Below are 21,148 nucleotides of genomic sequence, written 5' to 3' on the forward strand. Positions count from 1 at the left end.
GTATGTATATATATATATATGTATGTATGTATATATATATATGTATGTATGTATATATATATATATATGTATGTATGTATATATATATATATGTAGGGTTAGGGTCAGGGGAAAACAGCAAAAAAATGAAAAACTGAGGAACACCCTGGTAACCGTTCATCTGGACGGTATGCACAATGGCTACCAGGGTGTTCCTCAGTTTTTCATTTTTTTGGGGTTTACCTCTAAACCTCCCTCTTTATATACATGTGCGTGTGTGTATAATTAGTATATATACACTGCCACTACCCAATATCTAACAATGTGTGTATATTCACTACTGGTCTGCCACAATTATTAACAAAGAAACATAGGAAGTAGGTTGTCAGTGAGAGTTAGATAAGTAAGCCAAAAGAATACAACAAGTGGGTTGTGAGAGAGTTTGGATAAGTGAGTCAGTAAGAAAATATAATATATATATATATATATATACTCACCTAATTCTTCAAAGTGGGAGATTTACACAATGTATATACACCATGTCAGTCTTCCACTCACAAAGAAATATACAAAGTAGAATTGTGATAGAGTTGAAAGAAGTAAGAACATGACTTACAATTTTATCTCCAAACAAAGTGCACACCTCTCACAAGCCTCACGGTCACCGCTCACCGCCTCCATCGCCCCCTCACCTTTGCAAGGCATACATCCCATTCAAGCAGTGAGAGGCGACGCCTCATGCACGTTTTTAGCTGCCTCAACCGATTTTGAAAACCATGACTTGAACTTCTAAATCCAAGTCATAAAGTTTTCCCACGAATGCCAAAGAGTGATAAGTGGTAAGATCCCTTCATTCTACTATGGGACAACTCTTACAAGTCAAAACTATAAATAAAGGTTGTGAAGGTAGTAATATCAAATATTACGCGCTTCTAGACTGTGTGTTGATCATCTCATTGATTTGATGAAAATCCCTTTTACCTTTCGAAGTACTATTGTTTCTATCTTTTCAGTTCCAGCGATCATCACTGAGTCTGTTCAGTGATCACTGAAACACGCATTGTAATCCTACAGCGACAGCGATACTTCAAGAAGACAAAACTCACACCAAAGAACCTTTAGTGAATGCCGAAGACTGAAACTAAAGATTAGTGACTGGCGCGTTCGTGATCTGAAGCGGKATTCAGTGATTACAACCTGGTCAACATATGTGTGAAGACTGCACAAGCCTCAGTGAATGCTGAAAAGACCTCCAGCGTTATTCCAGCACTCAGCGATCAAATGAAGCTTGCCATGCACGATTGTTTTTGTCTTGTCGTTCCATACACAAAGGACAAACCCATACCCTTTCAAGAGTATAGTACTACACGGAGCCGACTAGTCGACTCTAGTGCCCACCAACTCCACAAAAGGATGTCTGCTCATTAATAGACAAATGTACTATTCACTGTTGCAAAGGACAAGCTTGCCTCTTAAAGCTTGACGCGTGTTCCAACCCTTCTGATTCGCATTTAATGCAATGGGTATAAATAGTTGAATGCTCTCTCCATGCACTACGCATCTATCTACATAACACATACGCTTATCTTCAAGCAAGTTAGAATTTCTCTCAAAAAAATCTAAAGTTCTTACCCAAGAACATCTTTCTGTGTTTATCTTTTCGGCAAATCTCTTCTATTTGCTAAGTATATTTATGTGTAATCTTAGATTGTTTTAGATAGGTTATCTTTACCTTTTCTATTTTCGCAAACAATCTGCAAACAATCTGTATTGATCCTTCTTTATCAATATATATTTTTAAATATGAAAGTTTTCTGTGTTTGTATTCATCCCCCCCCCTTTCTACAAACTGTTCCTCTAAAACTCTTGTAGACCTGGCTGGGACCAACAAGTGGTATCAGAGCCGTGTTTTCTTCTCGTCTTGTTTAATTGTTTATCTGTATTTTATTATCTCTTCTTTCTGTAGATAATTTACTGCTTTACAAATGGCTTTGCAAAACACAAGCACAAACTTTCACGATAATGGCTCCCTTGCCAAACCTCCCCGATTTATAAGAGGCAACTTTAGTCTCTGGAAAAATCGGATGTCTCTTTTCTTGGAAGGTGTGGATCCTGAGATCCCACATTATATAGAGAATGGACCTTATGTTCCATATGTTGTATCTCCGGTTGTTCTTGAAACAGCTACTACTGCTGCGATTCCTGAACGGCAGATATCTAAACTCCCTCATCAATGGAGTGATGAAGACTAAGAAAAAGGTGGCTATAGATACTCGAGCGATATCTATAATAGCAATGTCTCTTCCTGACGAGATCTATCATTTTGTGATGAAGCTTAGGACCTCGAAATCAATGTGGGACACTCTTTGTGTTCAATATGAAGGTACTTCCCAAGTACAAGAATCGAGGAAGATAAATCTAGTAAGACAATATGAAAGCTTTCTCTGTGGAAAAAATGAAACGTCTGAAATACATCAAAGATTTAATTGTCTTCTTATTGATTTGAGGACTGTTGGAATGGAATATTCCAATTCTGAAACTTTGACAAAGTTTCTGGAATGTTTACCAAAATCTTGGGATACATATTCTATATGTCTCAAAATGTCCAACAATATGTCCTCCCTCTCTCTAAGCTCTCTTTATGGGATACTGCTCAATCACGAGTAGTCTCGACAACTGAAGATAAATCTCATCAAAGACTCCAGAGAAATGAAAAGCTCTCCATTAGCTTTGATCTCTGAAGATTCTTCATTTGAACTCCCATCTTCTTCTATTCCTCTTTCTTCTGTTTCTTTAACGTAGTTAGATTCCACTAACTCTAAGGATTTGTCAGAGTCTGATCTTGCAGACTTTGATGAGTCACTGGCTCTTCTAACTAAGTCTTTTAGAAGATTTGCCAAAAAAAGTAACTTCCGCAGATCTCCCTTGCTGACCATCAAGGATAAGCCAAAGTCAGATTCTATTGACAAGGCTTCAGCGATCTGCTACAACTGTCAACGCAAAGGTCACTTTGCGAGTGAATGCAGGTCAAAGAAGACTGTGACGCCATCTTCAAAAACCCCATCCTCCTTCAGAGAGCCAAAGACGATAAATATCTGAAGTTGAAGGAGAAGTACAAGAAGATGAAGAGTTCTCAGCGAAAGGGCAAAGGTCTTGTCGCTGAAGAACATGATTGGGCCGATTCGTCTAACGAATCATCCTCAGATGAGGAAGATATGGCCTATCTCTACTTAATGGCCAAGGATGTCAAGAAAGAAACTTCCGAGACATCAACCTCCAGTGATCCCTTATCATCCTCTCTTGCTCAGGTATGTTCCCTGAATGAACCCTCTTCTTCTTCTCCTAGCCTATCAGCGTTAGATACGTTGACGGTTGACCTTTACAATGACCTGAATGGCAAATCAAAAGCAGAAATGCTTAATCTTGATCTTCAAGAACAGTTGAAGATTTGTCATTCTAAGATCGAAGATCTTAAAGATTAGGTCATTGTAAACCAGACCATCACTATCGAGCGTGAGCAGGCTATAGCTGAGCGTGAGCAAGCTATAGTTATGCCTGAGCAAGCTATTGCTGAATTCAAGGCTGAAAAGGCTACCAATGAAGGATGGTGCAAAGCCTCTGTCAAGGCCTCTAAGATCATCAACGTTCAGATTCCCACCAAGATTAAGACTGATCTAGGATAGTGTCACTGACAGGTCCATGCTCAAGTTTCGTACCTTTGTCTCTTCTATTCCTGACACTTCTTCCTCTCAGTCTTCTTTCACTGAGAGTCATCTTGAAGGAACTCTTGAGTTTAGGTCGCAAAGATAAAGGTAAGTCCATTGTCATAGCACCTCTTCCCAAGAAGGCTGACAAGTCACACAGATCAAGATTTATTCCTTCAACTTGTGCACCTTCTTCTTTCTAAGTCTAAGCTTAAGGTGAATGTTTCACCTAAGGACTCCAAATCCTCAGTTGTTCCTCCTAGAACAAATGAGAAAGGAATCCTTGGAGCTTGTCCCTCTTCTCCTCTGGTACTTCCTGGCCCTAAAGTTGGTTTCAGCTATAGGAAGTGTAGACACTGTGGTGAAACTACATATATTGCCAGCAAGTGTCCTTCTGCCGCCAAGGCTGGTCCAAGGGAAAAAAAAGTAGCCAAGGCTGAGAAATCTACCAAGACGAAATCTGCCACTAAGGTTGTAAAAACAACTAAAGTGAAGAAAACCACTGAAGCCTCTTCTTCAGGCTTAATGAAGACAAATAATGACTCTTAAGTCTTCAGTGTCGGGTGTTGTTGTTCCTCTTACCACTGAAGCCTCTTCGTCAGGCTCAGTGAAGACACCTACTGACTCTATTCCTTCAGGTGGCGTTTGGTTCGCAGATTCTGAAGGAATTGGAATGTTGAATTCCTTTGACCAGATTCATTTCCTTCGTTTGGTTCAATCTTTTTGACGGAAGGAATCTCCAAATTCCTATGAATTCCATAGATAAGAGGATTTTAACATTCTTTGGTAAATAGGTGGGATTTTAATGGAATGGAATTTGTTACTTTCATAATTCCCAATCTACCCTCATCCCATCTCATAATACCCTAATCTCACAATACCCTAACCTCACAACACAGCCGACAACAACATCGTCTTCTTCCTGGTGGCGAAATCTGCTACTTCTTCGTCGAACACACAGGTTTGAGTTTTGTCTTTCGATTTCGTCATGCTATAACTCGACTTCTTCCTGCTATATCTCGATTTCTTCATCTTATATTTTGATTTTGTTTCATATTCTTGTTCGATTTTCGACCTGCTTGTTTCATGTTTTTGCACGATTTCTCATATCGATTTCTCATCTTGATTTCTTCCTGCAATATCTCGATTTCTCATATTCTGTTGCTCGATTTTTGTTTCATGTTCTAAATCGGGCTGTTTAGAAGCCTCCATTTTTAGTGATTTATTTGTTGATTATGCTACTGTTTGGTGCCATTGTTGAAGAGGCAGAAGCCTCCATATAGATGAACAATTACATAATGAATATTGAAGTATACCACATAATGAATAAGCAGAATATGTACTTGTTAAGACTACTCTTACCTGTGACGAAGGTGAACTGGATGTATCATTTGTGTTTCCAAGATGAGATAATAATTTCAAGGTTCCAATTAGACCCATTTTCTTGTGCTTGAATTCTAGATTAACAGTCATTTCTAACCTCTGCCATATATCATCTATTAACATGGAATGTATAAGCTTTAGGAACAGGTTTACAAAAACAAAGATCTGGGAGATATATTTTGAGAAACTTACAATCAATTTTTACATCCATATACAAATATGTTCTGGGTTTAACAAGTTGTATTCAATATTTGTGTTTTTTTTAAAACAGGAAATGGCCCGAATTAGTCTCACGACACGAAAACGTAGGATTTTGCGGTTGTTTTTGGAAGAAGCTATGAGCGCTATTGCTTGCTTTTTCATTACAGTTTGTTGCTTAGTAGCCAAACATAGAAGGGATAGACCCCGTATCCAATATTCGTGTTCAAATATGGATCGATCTAAAATATTGGATAGGTATGCCTACGATAGTGACACCATGTGCATATCACAACTTAGGATGGAYAKAAGGTCTTTCAAGAAGTTATGTGATATGCTTGAAAGATTAGGAGGATTACGAGCAACTAGGAATATGGATATCGATGAACAAGTTGCCATTTTCCTTCACATGGTTGCTCATAATGTTAAGAATAGGGTTGTCACATGYCGTTTTCATYGTTCRGGAGAAACAATTAGTAGGTTGTTTACTCGAGTTTGCAATGCGGTTAATAGATTGCACCYACATTTACTTAAGAAACCCGAACCTGTTCGTGAGGACTCTACTGATCGAAGATGGAAATGGTTCAAGGTAAATACAATTAAAACTTTTTTTGGTGTTCACGTAGTACATTAAAAATGTGTAATGACTGTTTCTTTTTTGGTTCTAGAATTGTCTAGGTGCTTTAGATGGAACATACATAAAGTGCCTAGTGCCACTTGAAGACAAGCCTAGATACATAACACGAAAGAATGATATCGCCACAAACGTGTTAGGGGTGTGTTCACAAGATAYGCAGTTTATCTATGTCTTGGCAGGATGGGAGGGGTCAGCCGCTGATAGTAGGGTTCTTCGAGATGCTCTTCTTAGGCCCAATGGGTTGAAGGTGCCAAAGYCGTATTATTACTTGGTAGATGGTGGGTATACAAATGGAGAGGGTTTTCTTGCCCCTTATAGAGGTCAAAGGTATCATTTAAATGAGTGGCGTGATGGACACCAACCAACTACGCCAAAAGAATTTTTCAACATGAGACTTTCTTCTGCAAGAAATGTTATAGAACGATGCTTCGGTATTTTGAAAGCAAGGTGGGGAATTTTAAAAGATAATTCATACTACCCTGTTGAACTCAAAGTTAAGGTCATAATAGCATGTTGTCTTCTTCATAATTTTATAAGACAAGAAATGCCAATTGATCCGTTTGAAAACATACCTTGCTCGAATGAAACCGAAGACAATGAAAACCAAGATAATATCACTTTCGTAGGTGCATCTACCGAGTGGACTGAATTTAGAAATAATTTGGCTCAAAGTATGTTTAATGATTGGAATGCTTCTACTTAATTTTTATGCTTTGTAATAGTACAATTTAATTTTTATGGTTTGTAATAGTACAATTTCATTTTTATGGTTTGTAATGGTACAATTTCATCTTTATCGTTATTAGTTTTAATGTTACAATTTGATCTTTTATCGTTATTAAATATATGATTTGATCTTTTATATTAGGTATGTGAAACCGGTGAACCATGAGTTTGTTCTTCATTATTGTTGTTCAAATATAGGTATGTGAAATAGGTGAACCATGAGTTTGTTCTTCATTATTGTGAACAAACAGGTGAATGTGAAACAGGCCCTGTGTGTGGTTAGTTCAAATATAGGTATGTGAAACAAGGCCTGTGTGTGGTTAGTTCAAATGTAGGTGCATAGGAAATCTTACAATGATGTGGATGATACTGATAATGATGTGGATGTCCTTTGGAAAGCTTACAATGTGTAGGAGATGGTTTAATTGGTGAAACAGGTTCTGTAGGATGGAGTAGCAATGATGGACTACGTCCATTTTCTTGATAAAGAATTGTGTGAGGTCTGTTCCAAGAATCTGCAATTTGTTATCATTTGATCACTCTATTTGGCATATAATGACTGCAATTTTATATTATATATGTTAGGTACAATTTTATATTTATCGTTATTACTTTTAATGGTACAATTACATCTTTATCGTTATTAAATATAATGGTACAATTTGATTTTTTAATATTAGGTACAGCGGATAAAATCAATGGGCGTAAGTACCGTAATTGGTCAAAAATCGAAGATGGAAAACTTGTTGATGCATTGGTGAATATGGTCAATATTGGAGGATATAAAGCTGATAATGGCTTTAAATCCGGATACTTGCAACATTTGGAACAAGCATTGAAAGTGTCGCTTCCTGATTCTAATTTATTAGGTAAACCACACATCGAGTCAAGAATAAAAACCATGAAAAAGGACTGGCAAATCGTACATGATATGCTACATGGTACAATCACAAGTGGCTTTGGTTATGATAGTTCTAAAATGTGTGTGACTGCCGAGGCGTCAGTTTGGGAGTCTTAACTGCAGGTACATATTACTATGTATTACATATTACCATGTTAAGAATTGTTTTTTCAACGTTTCTCTGTCTTTTGCAAATTTAGGTACACAAAGAGGCTTCAAAATGGAGAAACAAACCATTCCCTCATTACGAAGACTTGTCTTATGTTTTTGGAAAAGATCGTGCTTATGGAAATCAAGCAAGAGACTATGATGGTTTAGAAGAAAATGCTAACATGGAAGATGGCCAAATGCCCTTTCAAGAACAACAATCTGATGAAAACTTGGACTATCCAACAGAAGATAGCCAAATCCCAAGTCAAGAGTGTACATCTCAAGGTAATAGAAAGCGCAAGGGTCGAGGTGATCCTCTTGTTGATGCAATAAATAATGCGGCTACCATACTTGGAGATAGACTTTTAAAATCATCAGACAAGTTGGTGCAAGTTGAGATAGATTTACATCAAAAGACTTCCGCGGTTGGTTCTAAACTCACCAAAATGAATTTTACTTCAATGGAAAAGTTTAAAGCATTGAGAAAAATAACACGTGAACCAAAATCCATGTTAAGCTTTTGGAACTATGAAGGAGAAGCTCGAGAAGAGTTTGAGGTACATTTTGCAAGAATGATTGTGCTTGATGGTTTAGCTCTTTTTTAAAACTATGATGTTTAATGGTTTTTGGAACATGTATTTAAACATGCTTTGGTATTTTGGCATCATATGTTCGATTGTTTAAAGATGGTGGCATGTAATTATTTTGAACAAGTTTGATGGATTTTGAAGCAATTTTAATATTAAGTAACGTTATTTGGTTTATGGTTATATTTGAGTTGTAGAGTAAAAACATCACCAAGGAATAATAAAGAACAAAGGATTTTTAGGAGGTGGGGTGGTTTGGATGTTCGTTTTCGTAAGATTATCAAGATACATGTATACACAGAAATGGGGATAATATAATAATCAAATCTAAACCTGCAAGCAAGAAAAGAGAATCATCAAGAAGTGTTTTAAATTGGAAATTCTATGAATTGGTATTTTGGCGTCATATGTGTACATAGAAATGGAACATGTATTTAAACATGCTTTGGTATTTTGGCGTCATATGTTTGATTGTTTAAAGATGGTGGCATGTAATTATTTTGAACAAGTTTGATGGATTTTGAAGCAATTTTAATATTAAGTAACGTCATTTGGTTTATGGTTATATTTGAGTTGTGTATTTTTATATTGTTTTACACTAGAATATTTAATTATTATTTTATTAAAGTATTTTTAGTTAATAAAAATTAAAGTAATTAATAATTATTATATTAAAATATTTTAAGTTTAAAAAAATTAATTTTTCAAAAAAAGGGTATTTTAGTCATTTACCAGAATTTCATTCCAATTTCAAAGCTACATTCTGTGAACCAAACAGACAGATTCCAATTCCTTTAATAGATTCCATTCCAATTCTGTCAACCAAACAGGTGGTCAACCTGACAACATTTCATTCCAATTCCTTTAAAGTCAAATTCCTTTGACAGATTCCATTCCATCCAAAAACATTATGCGAACCAAACGCCACCTCAGTGTTGGAGGTTGTTCCTAATCCCACTGAAGCCTCTTCTTCAGGTTCAGTGGATGTTGCCTCTTAACACTGCTAGACCCAAATAGAAATGGGTACCAAAGCAATTTTAAACTGTTCTCTTGTGCAGGAAATCGAAGGCATTTGGTATCTCTATAGTGGATGCTCAAGACATATGACTGGAGACAAATCCTTGCTCATCGATTACAAGGATGAAAGAGGCCCTTCTGTAACCTTTGGAGGAAACGGAAAAGAATATACCAAAGGTTTTGGTGTATTAACCAATGGTGCAACTACCTTTAAACATGTTGCACATGTTGAAAGACTGCAGCATAATTTTCTTAGCATCAGTCAGATGTGTGATAAAGATTTCACAGTGAAATTTTCTAAGAATTAATGCTACGTCTAGAGAACGTTTACGTCATCAACATGGATTCTCCTCTTGCTGAAAACGGCTGTTTTCTCTCAAAAGCTTCGTCAGATATCAATTGGCTGTGGCACAAACGGCTTTCTCATGTCAACTTCAAGACACTCAGTGAGTTGTCTAGACATGATCTCGTCACTGGTCTTCCTCAACACACCTTTGCAAAGGAATCTCTTTGCTCAGCATGTGAAAAAGGAAAACAGACAAGAGCTAGCTTTAAGTCTAAGCAAATCTCTTCAGTGACATCTCCACTTCAGCTATTGCGCATGTATCTCTTTGGTCCTGTTAACATACAATCAATAGGTGGAAAGAAATATACACTGGTCATTGTTGATGAGTACTCCATGTACACTTGGGTCTTCTTTCTAAGATCCAAAAGTGAAGCACCAGAAGAAATTATATCGTTCATCAAAAGAATAGAAGTACTTAACAATATTAAGGTACAATCTATCAGAAGTGACCATGGAACCAAATTCAAAAACATTACTATGGATAGCTTCTTTAAGGACAAGGGAATCTTTCACAACTTCTCTTCTATGAGAACTGCTCAACAAAATGGGGTCGCTGAAAGGAGATATCGAATAATCATTGAGGCTGTTCGATCAATGCTTAGTGAATCTCATCTTCCCACTCATTTCTAGGCTGAAGCTGTCAATACTGCTTGTTTCACTCAAAACCGGTCGCTGATCATTAAGAGGTTCAAGAAGACAACTTACGAACTCTTCCATAGTAGAAAACCTTCTCTTTTAGCTTTCTTCATATCTTCGGTTGCACGTGTTTTATTCTTAACAACCGTGATCAACTTGGAAAGTTCGATCCCAAAGCTGGAGAAGGAATCTTTTTTGGATATTATTCAGTATCCAAAGTCTTCAGAGTATTCAATAAACGTTGACAGACCATAGAAAAAACTATTCATGTCACATTTGATGAATCTCAATCAGCTAATTCTAAACCCATCATTAATGATGACGAAGAATTAGATGTTCTCATGTTGGACAACCTGAAGCTTCCTTCAGCAATCAACCCAATGCTGATACTCTAGAAGCTCATGATGATGCACTTATCATTCCAGTTGCAGCTAATAACCAAAGCGAATCTTCTTTAGAGATCGTTGCAGTGCCCATTAATTACATTCCTCTCTCTACTTCTAACACTGACCAATCAATGAATGAAATGCCTTCAGCATCTGAACCTCTATCAGTCGTTGAATCTGAGGCTCCTTTAGCAATTTCACCCATTGCTGAAGAATCTACAGTTGAAGCCTTATCTTCAGTTCTTGAACATCAATGCTCAGATGACAATCCTCTATGAGCTCAACGATGGACAAAAGACCATCCTATTCATCAAATTCCTGGTGATCTAAGTACAGGTATTCAGACTCGACGTGGTCTAGGTAATATTTGTCTATTTGTCAACTTCCTTTCTTTAGTTGAACCCAAGAAAATCAATGATGCTATCTCAGACCCTAGTTGGGTCATTGCCATGCAAGAGAAGCTCATTGAGTTTGATAGGAACAAAGTCTGGTACCTTGTCCCACGTCCGTCTGACAAAACTGTGATAGGCACCAAATGGGTTTATCGCAATAAGTTAGATGAACAATGTGTGGTAACCCGTAACAAGGCTCGTCTTGTTGCTCAGGGTTACAGACAAGAAGAAGGAATCGATTATGACGAAACCTTCGCACCAGTGGCTAGACTCGAAGCTATTCGACTGTTCCTAGCCTTTGTTGCCCATAAAGACTTTAAAGTCTACCAAATGAATGTAAAGAGTGCTTTCCTAAATAGAAAACAAGAGAAAGTTTATGTTGAATAACCTCCGGGGTTTTTTGACCCTAAGTATCCAAACCATGTTTATCGTTTGGATAAAGCTCCTCGTGTCTGGTATGATACCCTCTTCTCATTTCTTATCTCTGAGAAATTTGTCCGTGGAAAGATTGACCCGACCTTATTTCTAAGGAAAGTTAAACGTCATATCATTCTAGTCCATATTTATGTCGATGATATTATATTTGGTTCCACTAATCCCTCTTTGTGTTTTTGGTTTACTGATCCCATGAAGAAAGAATCTCAGATGAGTATGATGGGAGAACTAACCTATTTTCTCGGTCTCCAGATCAAGCAATCCGATAAAGGTATCTTTATCAGCCAAAGTAAGTATGTCCGAGATATGCTGAAAAAGTTTGATCTATATAACAGCTCATCTATGAAAACTCCAATGGCTCCTCTCTCTCTCAACAAGGATCCAAACGGAAAGCCTATAAACGTAACTGTTTATAGAGGAATGATCGGCTCCCTGCTGTATCTTACAGCTAGTCGACCAGATATCATGTATTCTACTTGTCTTTGTGCACGATATCAATCTGAACCTAAGGAATCTCATCTGATTGCTGTAAAACGCATATTCAGATACCTGAAGGGAACTCATAACTTGGGTCTCTGGTACCCTAAGGGTTCAGGTTTTGATCTAATAGGTTATTCGGATAGTGATTTTGCAGGTTGCAAAATTGATAGGAAAAACACCACTGGAGGCTGTCAGCTTCTAGGTGGAAAGTTGGTAAGTTGGACAAGTAAAAAGCAAAATTTTGTGTCCACATCAACTGCTGAAGCTGAATACGTTGCCGCTGGAAGTTCAACAATTATGATCTTCAGTTTACTAAAATTCATATCTATTACGATAACACTAGTGCTATTGCGATTGCAAACAACCCTGTTCTTCACTCCAAGACCAAACATATTGAGATCCGGTATCATTTTATCAGAGATCATGTTATAAATGGGAACTTCACTTTATTCCCACTGACTACCAACTCGTTGACCTTTTTACAAAAGTCTCTTGATCAGCGAACTTGGAATGCTAAACGCCGAGGATTAATTTCCTTCAGCTATACGCATTATTCAGTAAGTGAAATGATTCAGTGTTCTTATTCTATCACTAAACTTTTGAGTAAATATATCTTCTCTCTCTAAGGTATGTGTACTTATTCTTTTTCTTCAAAACTTAAAAATATCACTGAATCTTTTCATCTTCAGTGATCAAAACGTTATAAAAGATTGTTTCAGTGATTCTTTCTATCGATGAATTATTTAAAGCAAGTATATCTCTCTATGATATACTTATCTTATCACAAAAATGATCACTGAACCTTTCCTTATTCAGTGATTCAAAAGTTTTTAGAAGATAGTTTCAGTGTTTCTTCTTTCACCGAACCTTTTATGGAAATATATCTCTTTATGATATTTTCCTTTCTTAAAACAAAACCATCACAGAAGCTTTTCTCCTTCAGTGATCAAAGTTTTAAAATAAGAGATTTACCTTTCATCAGTGATTCTTCTTATCACTGAACACTTTCAAAAACCTTTCATATTCTTAAATAAGTGGCTTTTGAATTTCTTAAAACTTTTTGTTTTAAAAGAAATGGAAAATGAAACGTTTTATGACGACATCTTTATTTAAACGATAAGATTTTTTTGAGACGTGCGTACCATTCTCACACATGCGACCCCTCAAAATTCCATCCAATCGTGGATGAGAACGTGCTACTTTTTTCATCATTGCACAACTTTTAAAGTCGTATTTTCCTCTCTCCTAATTCCATTTCTCTCTCCTCCTACCTATAAATATGAGACATCTCCTCTCATTTTTGCCTTACGTTTTCAAATACTTTTGTCGAACATCTGCCTCAAAATCATTTGCAAGCAATAACTAGTCTCACAGGTTGATATCTTTTCTTTCTACTTGATTTGTTCTTTTTCTACGAAACTAATGTTAGGTCACTTAAGAGTTCTCTTAAACGACCAACATAAAGATTATTAACACATTCTCCTACTTGGTTATAATCTAAGGTTTCTATACACTTATTTTCTTGAAAAACCCTAATATTTTGTTTGTGGATTTTTCAAAACAAGTTTTATTGTTTCAAAACTTAATAGCTCACAACTATATCTAGGATTACTAACAAATCTGTGATTTCTTATTTCTTACTTACAACATTAACATAAATGTCTGTCAAGAACGTGAACTTTTCGATTGACGATGTGTCTTTCAAGCCAAATAATCATGTGGCTTTGTTAGACATTCCGGCCAACAAGTCCTACTACGATGAAGCTGCCACATTCCTCAAGAACTCCCCTATCTCCTTTGCTATCTCCCATGAACCCATCATGGTGAAGGAAGTTCTTCAACAGTTCTGGCTCACTGCTGAAGTCGTTCACGATAGGTCAACAGGTGGAGAAAATCTCCTTCACCTTCAACATGATGACTGTCAGTTTAGGCGTTGCCACGCTAAGGACCGCCCTCCGTCTACCAAAGGGTCCTTATGCCAGTGACCCTTCTATTGAAGATATCATCTCTTGCTTGGATGATATTGGCTACGCCTAGCCAACAAAGAAGAATTCCAGCGATCTCCTGAAGTGGCTTTCAAAAATTGAGAAGAACCGCATGTCTGCGGTTTGGCAGTTCTTGTTTTTTCCCATTTCATCCAATGTATGGGAGGCAAGACTGGTGGACAAGATCAAGCGTCCAGAGTTGCTTTGAACATTGACGTCTCTGTCATTCGCCAAAGGCCGATCAACTTTGCCGGCGTGATCTTTGAAGATCTGAAGAAGCGCAGAGGGAGAAGGTAGTACCCTACACCAGGTTCTTATCCATGGTGTTTGCTAAGATATTTAGCAACAAGTACTCCACAAAAGGAAACCTACCCATCTACAAGCTTGGATCCAGAATCTTGGATCATAAGCTGAGGACTAAAGATGTTGCACTCTCCTTAATTGTGCCAGCATATCCTTCTTCAGCTTCTCCAACTGTGCCGGTATGTCCTTCTTCCCTTGCTCTGGTGGTCAAGACTAAGGAAAATCCCCCCAAAGTCTATCCCAACCACCACCACCTCCCTTTCTTCTAAAAGAACCTCCTCTCAAACCACTCTTGGTTCTCCATCAAGGGCCAAGAAAGCAAAATGGGGATAACCACATCTATATTATTTTATCGGGAAATGATAAAAAATTGACTGGCATATTTTTTATCAAACCACGTATACTTTAACAGATTTATTAATAGATTCATTTGAATTTAACAATTAAATTTAGGTGTATTTTTTCCTTGAGTTCGACTAAAAAAAGACTCAAGTTTTTTATTAGGGAAAAGTTTACAATCCTTCGAGATATTTCATTGCATGTAAATAAAGTATAGAATGATGAAAATCAAGGTCTTTTAGGTTCTTTATTTATTTATTTTATTAAGTTTTATTTATATAACATAGCGGATTTTAAAGATAGAAATTTGAGAGCTCTCAAAAGGTTCCAGCTATTGAAACTAGCCTTAACCCCGAGGCACCTTCAGCTTGGCCTCCTTCAATCTCTTCAGTGATTTCTACAGTCACTGTCGTACCTGTGGCTCCTATCCCGACCCCCTCAGTGACCCAAATCACTGAAGGTGTGAATATCAGCATAGCCACTACTGAACACCCACTTCCACCATTCTCAGCCATCTTCTCCTCTCCTCTTTCTTTGGTCTCGACACGTGCTCATGACTCATTAGCGATTGTCCTCATTGATGATGAAGCACCCACCACAGGACCTGAGGTTGCTCCTCTCGAAACACCTCAGTTAATGGACGCCTATCCTCTCGAAGGCAACCCGGAGAGAACCAGCATCAATCCTTTAGATGGTGCTGATAAACCCTCAGGTAATCCTCCATCCTACCCTTTCATTTCTTCTAACCCCGAGCTATCTTATCCTCAAACATCTTCCTTTTCAGGTCCTTGCGATGAAGGAATGCCAGCCATGGAAGAGGAATATAACATGGCTCATGACGTGAAGCTGCTACTCCCGGTCGTAGAAACTGTCTTTTTAAAATGGATGAAGTCCATAAAGGCATGCCTATCAGGGATGAGTTTCCTCTGACCTCTCAGCTGTCAAAGCTGACGTCAATGAAGTAAAGGAACAGCTTTATGCGGTGCAAGTAGTTGTACGCACCAACGCTGAGGCTATCTCTGCTCTAAACAGCAAAGCTGATGAAGCGAATGCTCAGCTTGCCACACATGGTAAGTTGTTGTAACAAATACCGGAGCTCCTTCAACGTCCCGTACCAGTTCCTACGCCCTCCTTCACAGCGATGGATCGCCTCTCGTTGGATCAGGCACTCGAGGTCGGTCTTCTTCAGGCTCGATCGCTGACCCTGCTTGAACAGCGAATGGACATCATAACACTGAGTCTTGATAACCTCTTCTCTCGTCATGCTGATGACAAAGAGGGGGAGAAAGATTTGGATGTTGTTGTTGATGTCCCTACAACTGAAGCTGATGCTCCTAGAGCTAAAACTAATGAAGCTAAGGTTGTTAATGAAACCATCACTTCCCATGAAGCTAATGAAGTCGAGGTCGTTGATGATGTCGTCAGAGCTAATGTTGAAGCTCGTGAAGACCTTCCAATCACCCTTGCTGATGCTAGTGATGAGGAAGATGATGATGAAAACAATGACAATGAAGATGACGATGACTCTCCAACCCTTCCTAACGCCGGAAAGGATCTCGGTGGTGATGATGATGAAGACAACGATGATGACGACTTCATGATTCAGTACCACAAACACGCCAGCGCTCTAAAAGGAGTCTCTCTTAGGGATTCTTCATCCCACGGGGGAAAGAGAAGGAAAAAGAGAAGGAGACTTCCACAAAGAACCAGAACACCGCATCAAAAGACAAGGGTGTTGCTAAAGAAGGAAATCTCAAGGTTCTCTTTAAACCTGTCATGCCTCAAAGTATAGAATCCTCCAGGTTTGCAATAGTCACTTCCTTTTGTGAACTCTCTTTTATCCCTTCTACTACATGCGGTCGGCTAGAGGAATGGGTACCTGAAAACCCAACCTCCAGTGTTCCTAGCAACCAGCAGATGACTCAGCTTAAGGAGTCACTCGACCAAACTAGAGTAAAAATTCCTCTTCGTACCTCTAATTGTAGTGAGTTTGACTTTCTGTCTGAAGCTGAAAGACTCGAGGCACTCAAGGCTAAGGAAGAACTCAATCTTCAACGAAAACAGACTGAGGACAGCCTAAGCTGGCCAAGTCTCTTGCTGCTCAAGTTCTTCCAAAGAAGTCGTCTAAAAAGATGGTGAACGCTGTCAAGGCCCAAGCTAAGTTGATTTCCATTGCAGAGGCTGAACGTGAAAAGGCAATTAAGTTGAACGACCGAGACAGAAAATGGAGCGAAGATCGTCTAAACAAGAGAATAAGTCCTCATTGCATCTCAAACGCATCTCAAACGTCACAATAAATGGACGGATGAAAGACGGTGGACTTCTCATCTCAATGCTCATCAACAGAGACAACCTTGAAGCTGTCACAGAAATCCGCCTACAGCGAATGGCTGGAAATCCGCCAAGCCATTCAGCGCTTAAAGTCAAGGCACAAACCAATGATTGAAGACATCCTCAGCAAACTAATCAAGAAATTGTCCAAATTCGTTGTTGTACCTACAAAGCCGTCATTGAAGAAAGGTGGAAGAATAAAACCTTCAAGTCCTAACGATGAACCAACTCTGAGGAATGAACATGAAACAAAGTCCTCCTTCGACGAAATCCTGAAGGATTTGAAGAAGCCAAACATCTCCATGTTGAACCTCTCTTTGCCAGCTAAGGGTGCTTACATACCCAATACTATGCATCTAAAGCCTGAGTTTGGATTTATTTTCCTTGACTATGAAGGCGAACACAGCTTCCAGAGAGTATCTGAGTTTAATCTTTGTCCTATGAAACATCTTGCTTATCTAAGATATTGGTTGGACAATGATCTCTATAGTGAAATGATAGACCGCAAGATCAGAAAAGAATTTCTACGTCGAAAGATGCTTGGAGAAGTACATGGTTGCATCGACTTCAGCGACTTAGATTAGTCATGAAATTCTGTCTTGTAAATTTATCTTTCATTGTAAGTCTTATTTTCCTATGTCTTTTATTTCGATGTACAACTTATATGTAACAAGTCTAGAAATATATTGACTGAAACACAAGTAATTTTCTTTTGATTAATATAAGTATTTCATCAGCCTCACTGAAAAAAATCCCAGAAAAGAGTAATAAGGACACATATCTATGAGTTCCAGTATGCTCCTACAGTCACTGACAATCTTTAGTCAGTGAACATGCTTTCAGTTTCAGTTTCCCTTTTTGTACTTTTTCTTAAACTTGTAACTAAAGCAAACTTATAAAGTAAAGACTGCATCACTAAAAAAGATCCCAAAATAGTTAAAAAGGACATATACTTTATATATAACAATTCCTTACGATTAAAGCTTAAAGCAATTTTCTTTATGTTGCTTTGTCATCATCAAATAGGGGAGATTGTTGATCCTCTCTCTCATTGATTTGATGATAATCCCTTTTACCTTTCGAAGAATTATTGTTTCTATCTTTTCAGTTCCAACGATCATCACTGAGTCTGTTCAGTGATCGCTGAAACACGCATTGTAATCCTACAGCAACAACGATACTTCAAGAAGACAAAATTCACACCAAAGAACCTTCAGTGAATGTCGAAGACTGAAACTGAAGATTAATGACTGGCGCGTTCGTGATCTGAAGCGGTGTTCAGTGATTACAACCTGGTCAACATATATGTGAAGACTGCACAAGCCTCAGTAAATGCTGATAAGACCTCTAGCGTTATTCCAGCATTCAGCGATCAAATAAAGCTTGCCATGCACGATTGTTTTTGTCTTGTCCTTCCATACACAAAAGACAAACCCATACCCTTTCAAGAATATAGTACTGGACGGAGCCGACTAGTCGACTCTAGTGCCCACCAACTCCACGAAAGGATGTCTGCTCATGAATAGACAAATGTACTATTCACTGTTGCAAAGGACAAGTTTTCCTCTTAAAGTTTGACACATGTTCCAACCCTTCTGATTTGCATTTAATGCAGGTTCAAGGAAAAACAACAAAAGGTGGAAAAACAGAAAACAGCGTTGGGACCCCTTGGATGTTGGATCAAAAAAAATTAAGGGTCCACCTTTTAATGGCATAACTATGAACAGATTGAAATCCAAAGAATTTTCAAATGCCCCTTTACCTTATATTGGAGGGTAAAATTGGAAGACAAATGAGAATACCTTCCCTTCCCTAATTTCATGCTTGCATCATTTCCATTTTAAGATAATCTCTTTCTACTTTCCCTCTCAACAAAAAATCATAACTTATCTCTACTAAACTACATATAGTAGAGGGTTCATCTCTAGACCCTTGCAAAAATTCAAACAGACTCAAACACAGGATTCAATCCATGGTGATGAAACCCTTCCAAAGTCTGCAACTCTAACCCCTTCAATGGCAATGAAGCTTAAGTATCTATATAGGAAAGATCACTCAAGCTTCTTGTTCTTGAACCATTTCTACTGCTCTGTGATTCCAAATCCTCTTTAGTTTCTTCATTAATGGTGGTAAAACACCTCGGTGGCCCTTAAAGATCATGCACACATGAATGGGGTAACTGTATTCAAGCATTCATCTTTGTAATATGTTTTTCTGAGTTTTATACACACGTGAATAGAACGATATTCAAACATTCATCTTTTCTACTTTGTTTTCCTAGGTTTTATGCACGTATGCATGCAACCCAGAAAATGAAAGACATTCAAAAATGGTGATTAATTTATATATGCATGCAACCAAAAAGGATAAATTTCAGTATACTAAGAAGACCGATTTTTTCAGCTTTTTTCGTCATTTTTTTAGGATAAATGAAGTTCCCAAATTTCGTGGTAAGTTTTCTTTATTTAAGGGATCAAATGAAAATGATTATCCATCAATGAAACGTACCCTTTTCCCTTTTTCATTTAATAAATTGCTAGATCGTACTGCTTACATACCAACTAATGAACACTAGATGATTAAATTCATAGTTTGTATTAGAATTTTATAATTACAAATATTCCAGCAATTTGAGAAGTTGATCTTCTTACACTACTGCCAAATCACAATATTCAATTTATGTCCTCCACTATATCCCCCAACCTCTATACTACCCCAAGCCCAACAATTTTGACTCTCTAACCGACTACACCAAACTATTTGACTCTCTTACCCCAGCCTACTCACATGTCTACTTCTGTTTTTGCGGCTTTGCTTACTTTTAATTAACCTTAATTCTCCTTTTAAAAATTCATTGTATCTTCTATTTTTGTCTCAAGTTCTTTACTTTTGAATTCTTCTCGTTTTTCCAATTATTCAAGTGTTTTGGGCAAGCTTTCTTTTTTGCACACTTTTTGCAAGTCGGGGTGTCTTCACGGAAACATTGGCTCTACTCTTTGGGTAGAGAACAAGGTTGCATAAATCCCACATTCCCACCCACCTTCCGGTGGGATATCCCACCATACTAGGCTTGGTGTGGTTTGGTTTGGTCATTCTACATCAAGCCGACATGATAAGGATGTATAACAGATGAACTTCAAAGAAAAAGAAAGAATATAAAGTTCTGATGGAGCTTTTAGTTTTCTGTGGTCGCAATAGCAATCATAAGCTACAAAAAATGATTTGCATTTGAGATTAAAATAAACGAAATGTTGGTCCTGTTTCTGGCACTAAATCAACATTAATCGGGAATATTTCATTTCACATTCAATATTTTAACTCATTAAATTCTGCACAGCAAGTTCCCATCTATCTCCATCACACCAAGAAAACACATGTCGCAATCTGATTGCCAGGATAAATATCAATCACTACATTAAAACCCGAATCTTAACTACTTATCACAATAAAACCCAAACTCCACATGTAGCAACCTGGGTTATCATTTCCTCGTATAAGCTAAAATACGTTACGGAAATCACACATCAGCACGGGAAAAATCAAAGCATTCTTCTGTACAACAATAAATTCCAATTACATGAAACCCTAATTAAAGCAATTCTCCAAATTGGAACGATAAAACCGGGGCAGGTTCAAAGTAACAAAGAATCATAGAAAGCTTGGGAGCAGATCGCAGTGCACGTACCTTAATTTCTTGTTAGAATATGAACAATACGTGGATGAGCAAGTAGAGACGCGTTACAGAACCAAGGGAGGAAAAGGGGTGAAATTTGTCGGGCTCGGGCATTATTACAAATAGTTATAACCCGATAACTTTATCGGGTTTCGGGTTTGGATTGAAACAAAAACCATTTCTTAACACCCCATCCTCCGTCTTCAACCCGTCCGACTAATCCCGATGCGTTAGGGGAAAGGAATCCTAACACCACTTGTATCTTGTTTAAGTAAAAAACAATGTATTTTAAAATTAATATTATAATAAATTATTATTATATTAATTATTAATATAAATATACGTGCAATGCAGCAAGATATATCTTGATTTTAATATTTTATTTTATTCTTTATCTTAGTCGATGTTATAGTACGGTTTTATGTAATTCTAAGAAAGCGATGATCTTTTTATTTTTAAATAAAATATAAGTTTGAAGATATCATAAAATTTGACAAAAATATATCGATATTATTATCAAATTAACTATTTAAAAATCCTCATTTTTTTGTGTAATTTCT

The 21,148-nt window shown here is 37.5% G+C and overlaps 1 protein-coding gene and 1 pseudogene across 1 annotated transcript; both read left to right on the forward strand.

The window, feature by feature from the left end:
• The first annotated feature begins 3,212 nt into the window (after window positions 1–3,212).
• LOC112503014 (protein ANTAGONIST OF LIKE HETEROCHROMATIN PROTEIN 1-like) lies at window positions 3,213–6,604 on the forward strand. The gene is made up of 3 exons (XM_025107066.1): window positions 3,213–3,287; window positions 5,338–5,853; window positions 5,933–6,604. Exons 1-3 carry the CDS (start codon window positions 3,213–3,215, stop codon window positions 6,602–6,604), a joined length of 1,263 nt encoding a protein of 420 aa, XP_024962834.1.
• A 652-nt stretch (window positions 6,605–7,256) lies between these two features.
• On the forward strand, window positions 7,257–8,846 carry LOC112503017 (annotated as a pseudogene).
• The last annotated feature ends 12,302 nt before the right edge of the window (window positions 8,847–21,148 follow it).

Source organism: Cynara cardunculus, unplaced genomic scaffold (genome assembly GCF_001531365.2).
Source record: "Cynara cardunculus var. scolymus isolate 2C unplaced genomic scaffold, CcrdV1 Un_Scaffold_2374, whole genome shotgun sequence".
NCBI classification, from domain to species: Eukaryota; Viridiplantae; Streptophyta; class Magnoliopsida; order Asterales; family Asteraceae; genus Cynara; species Cynara cardunculus.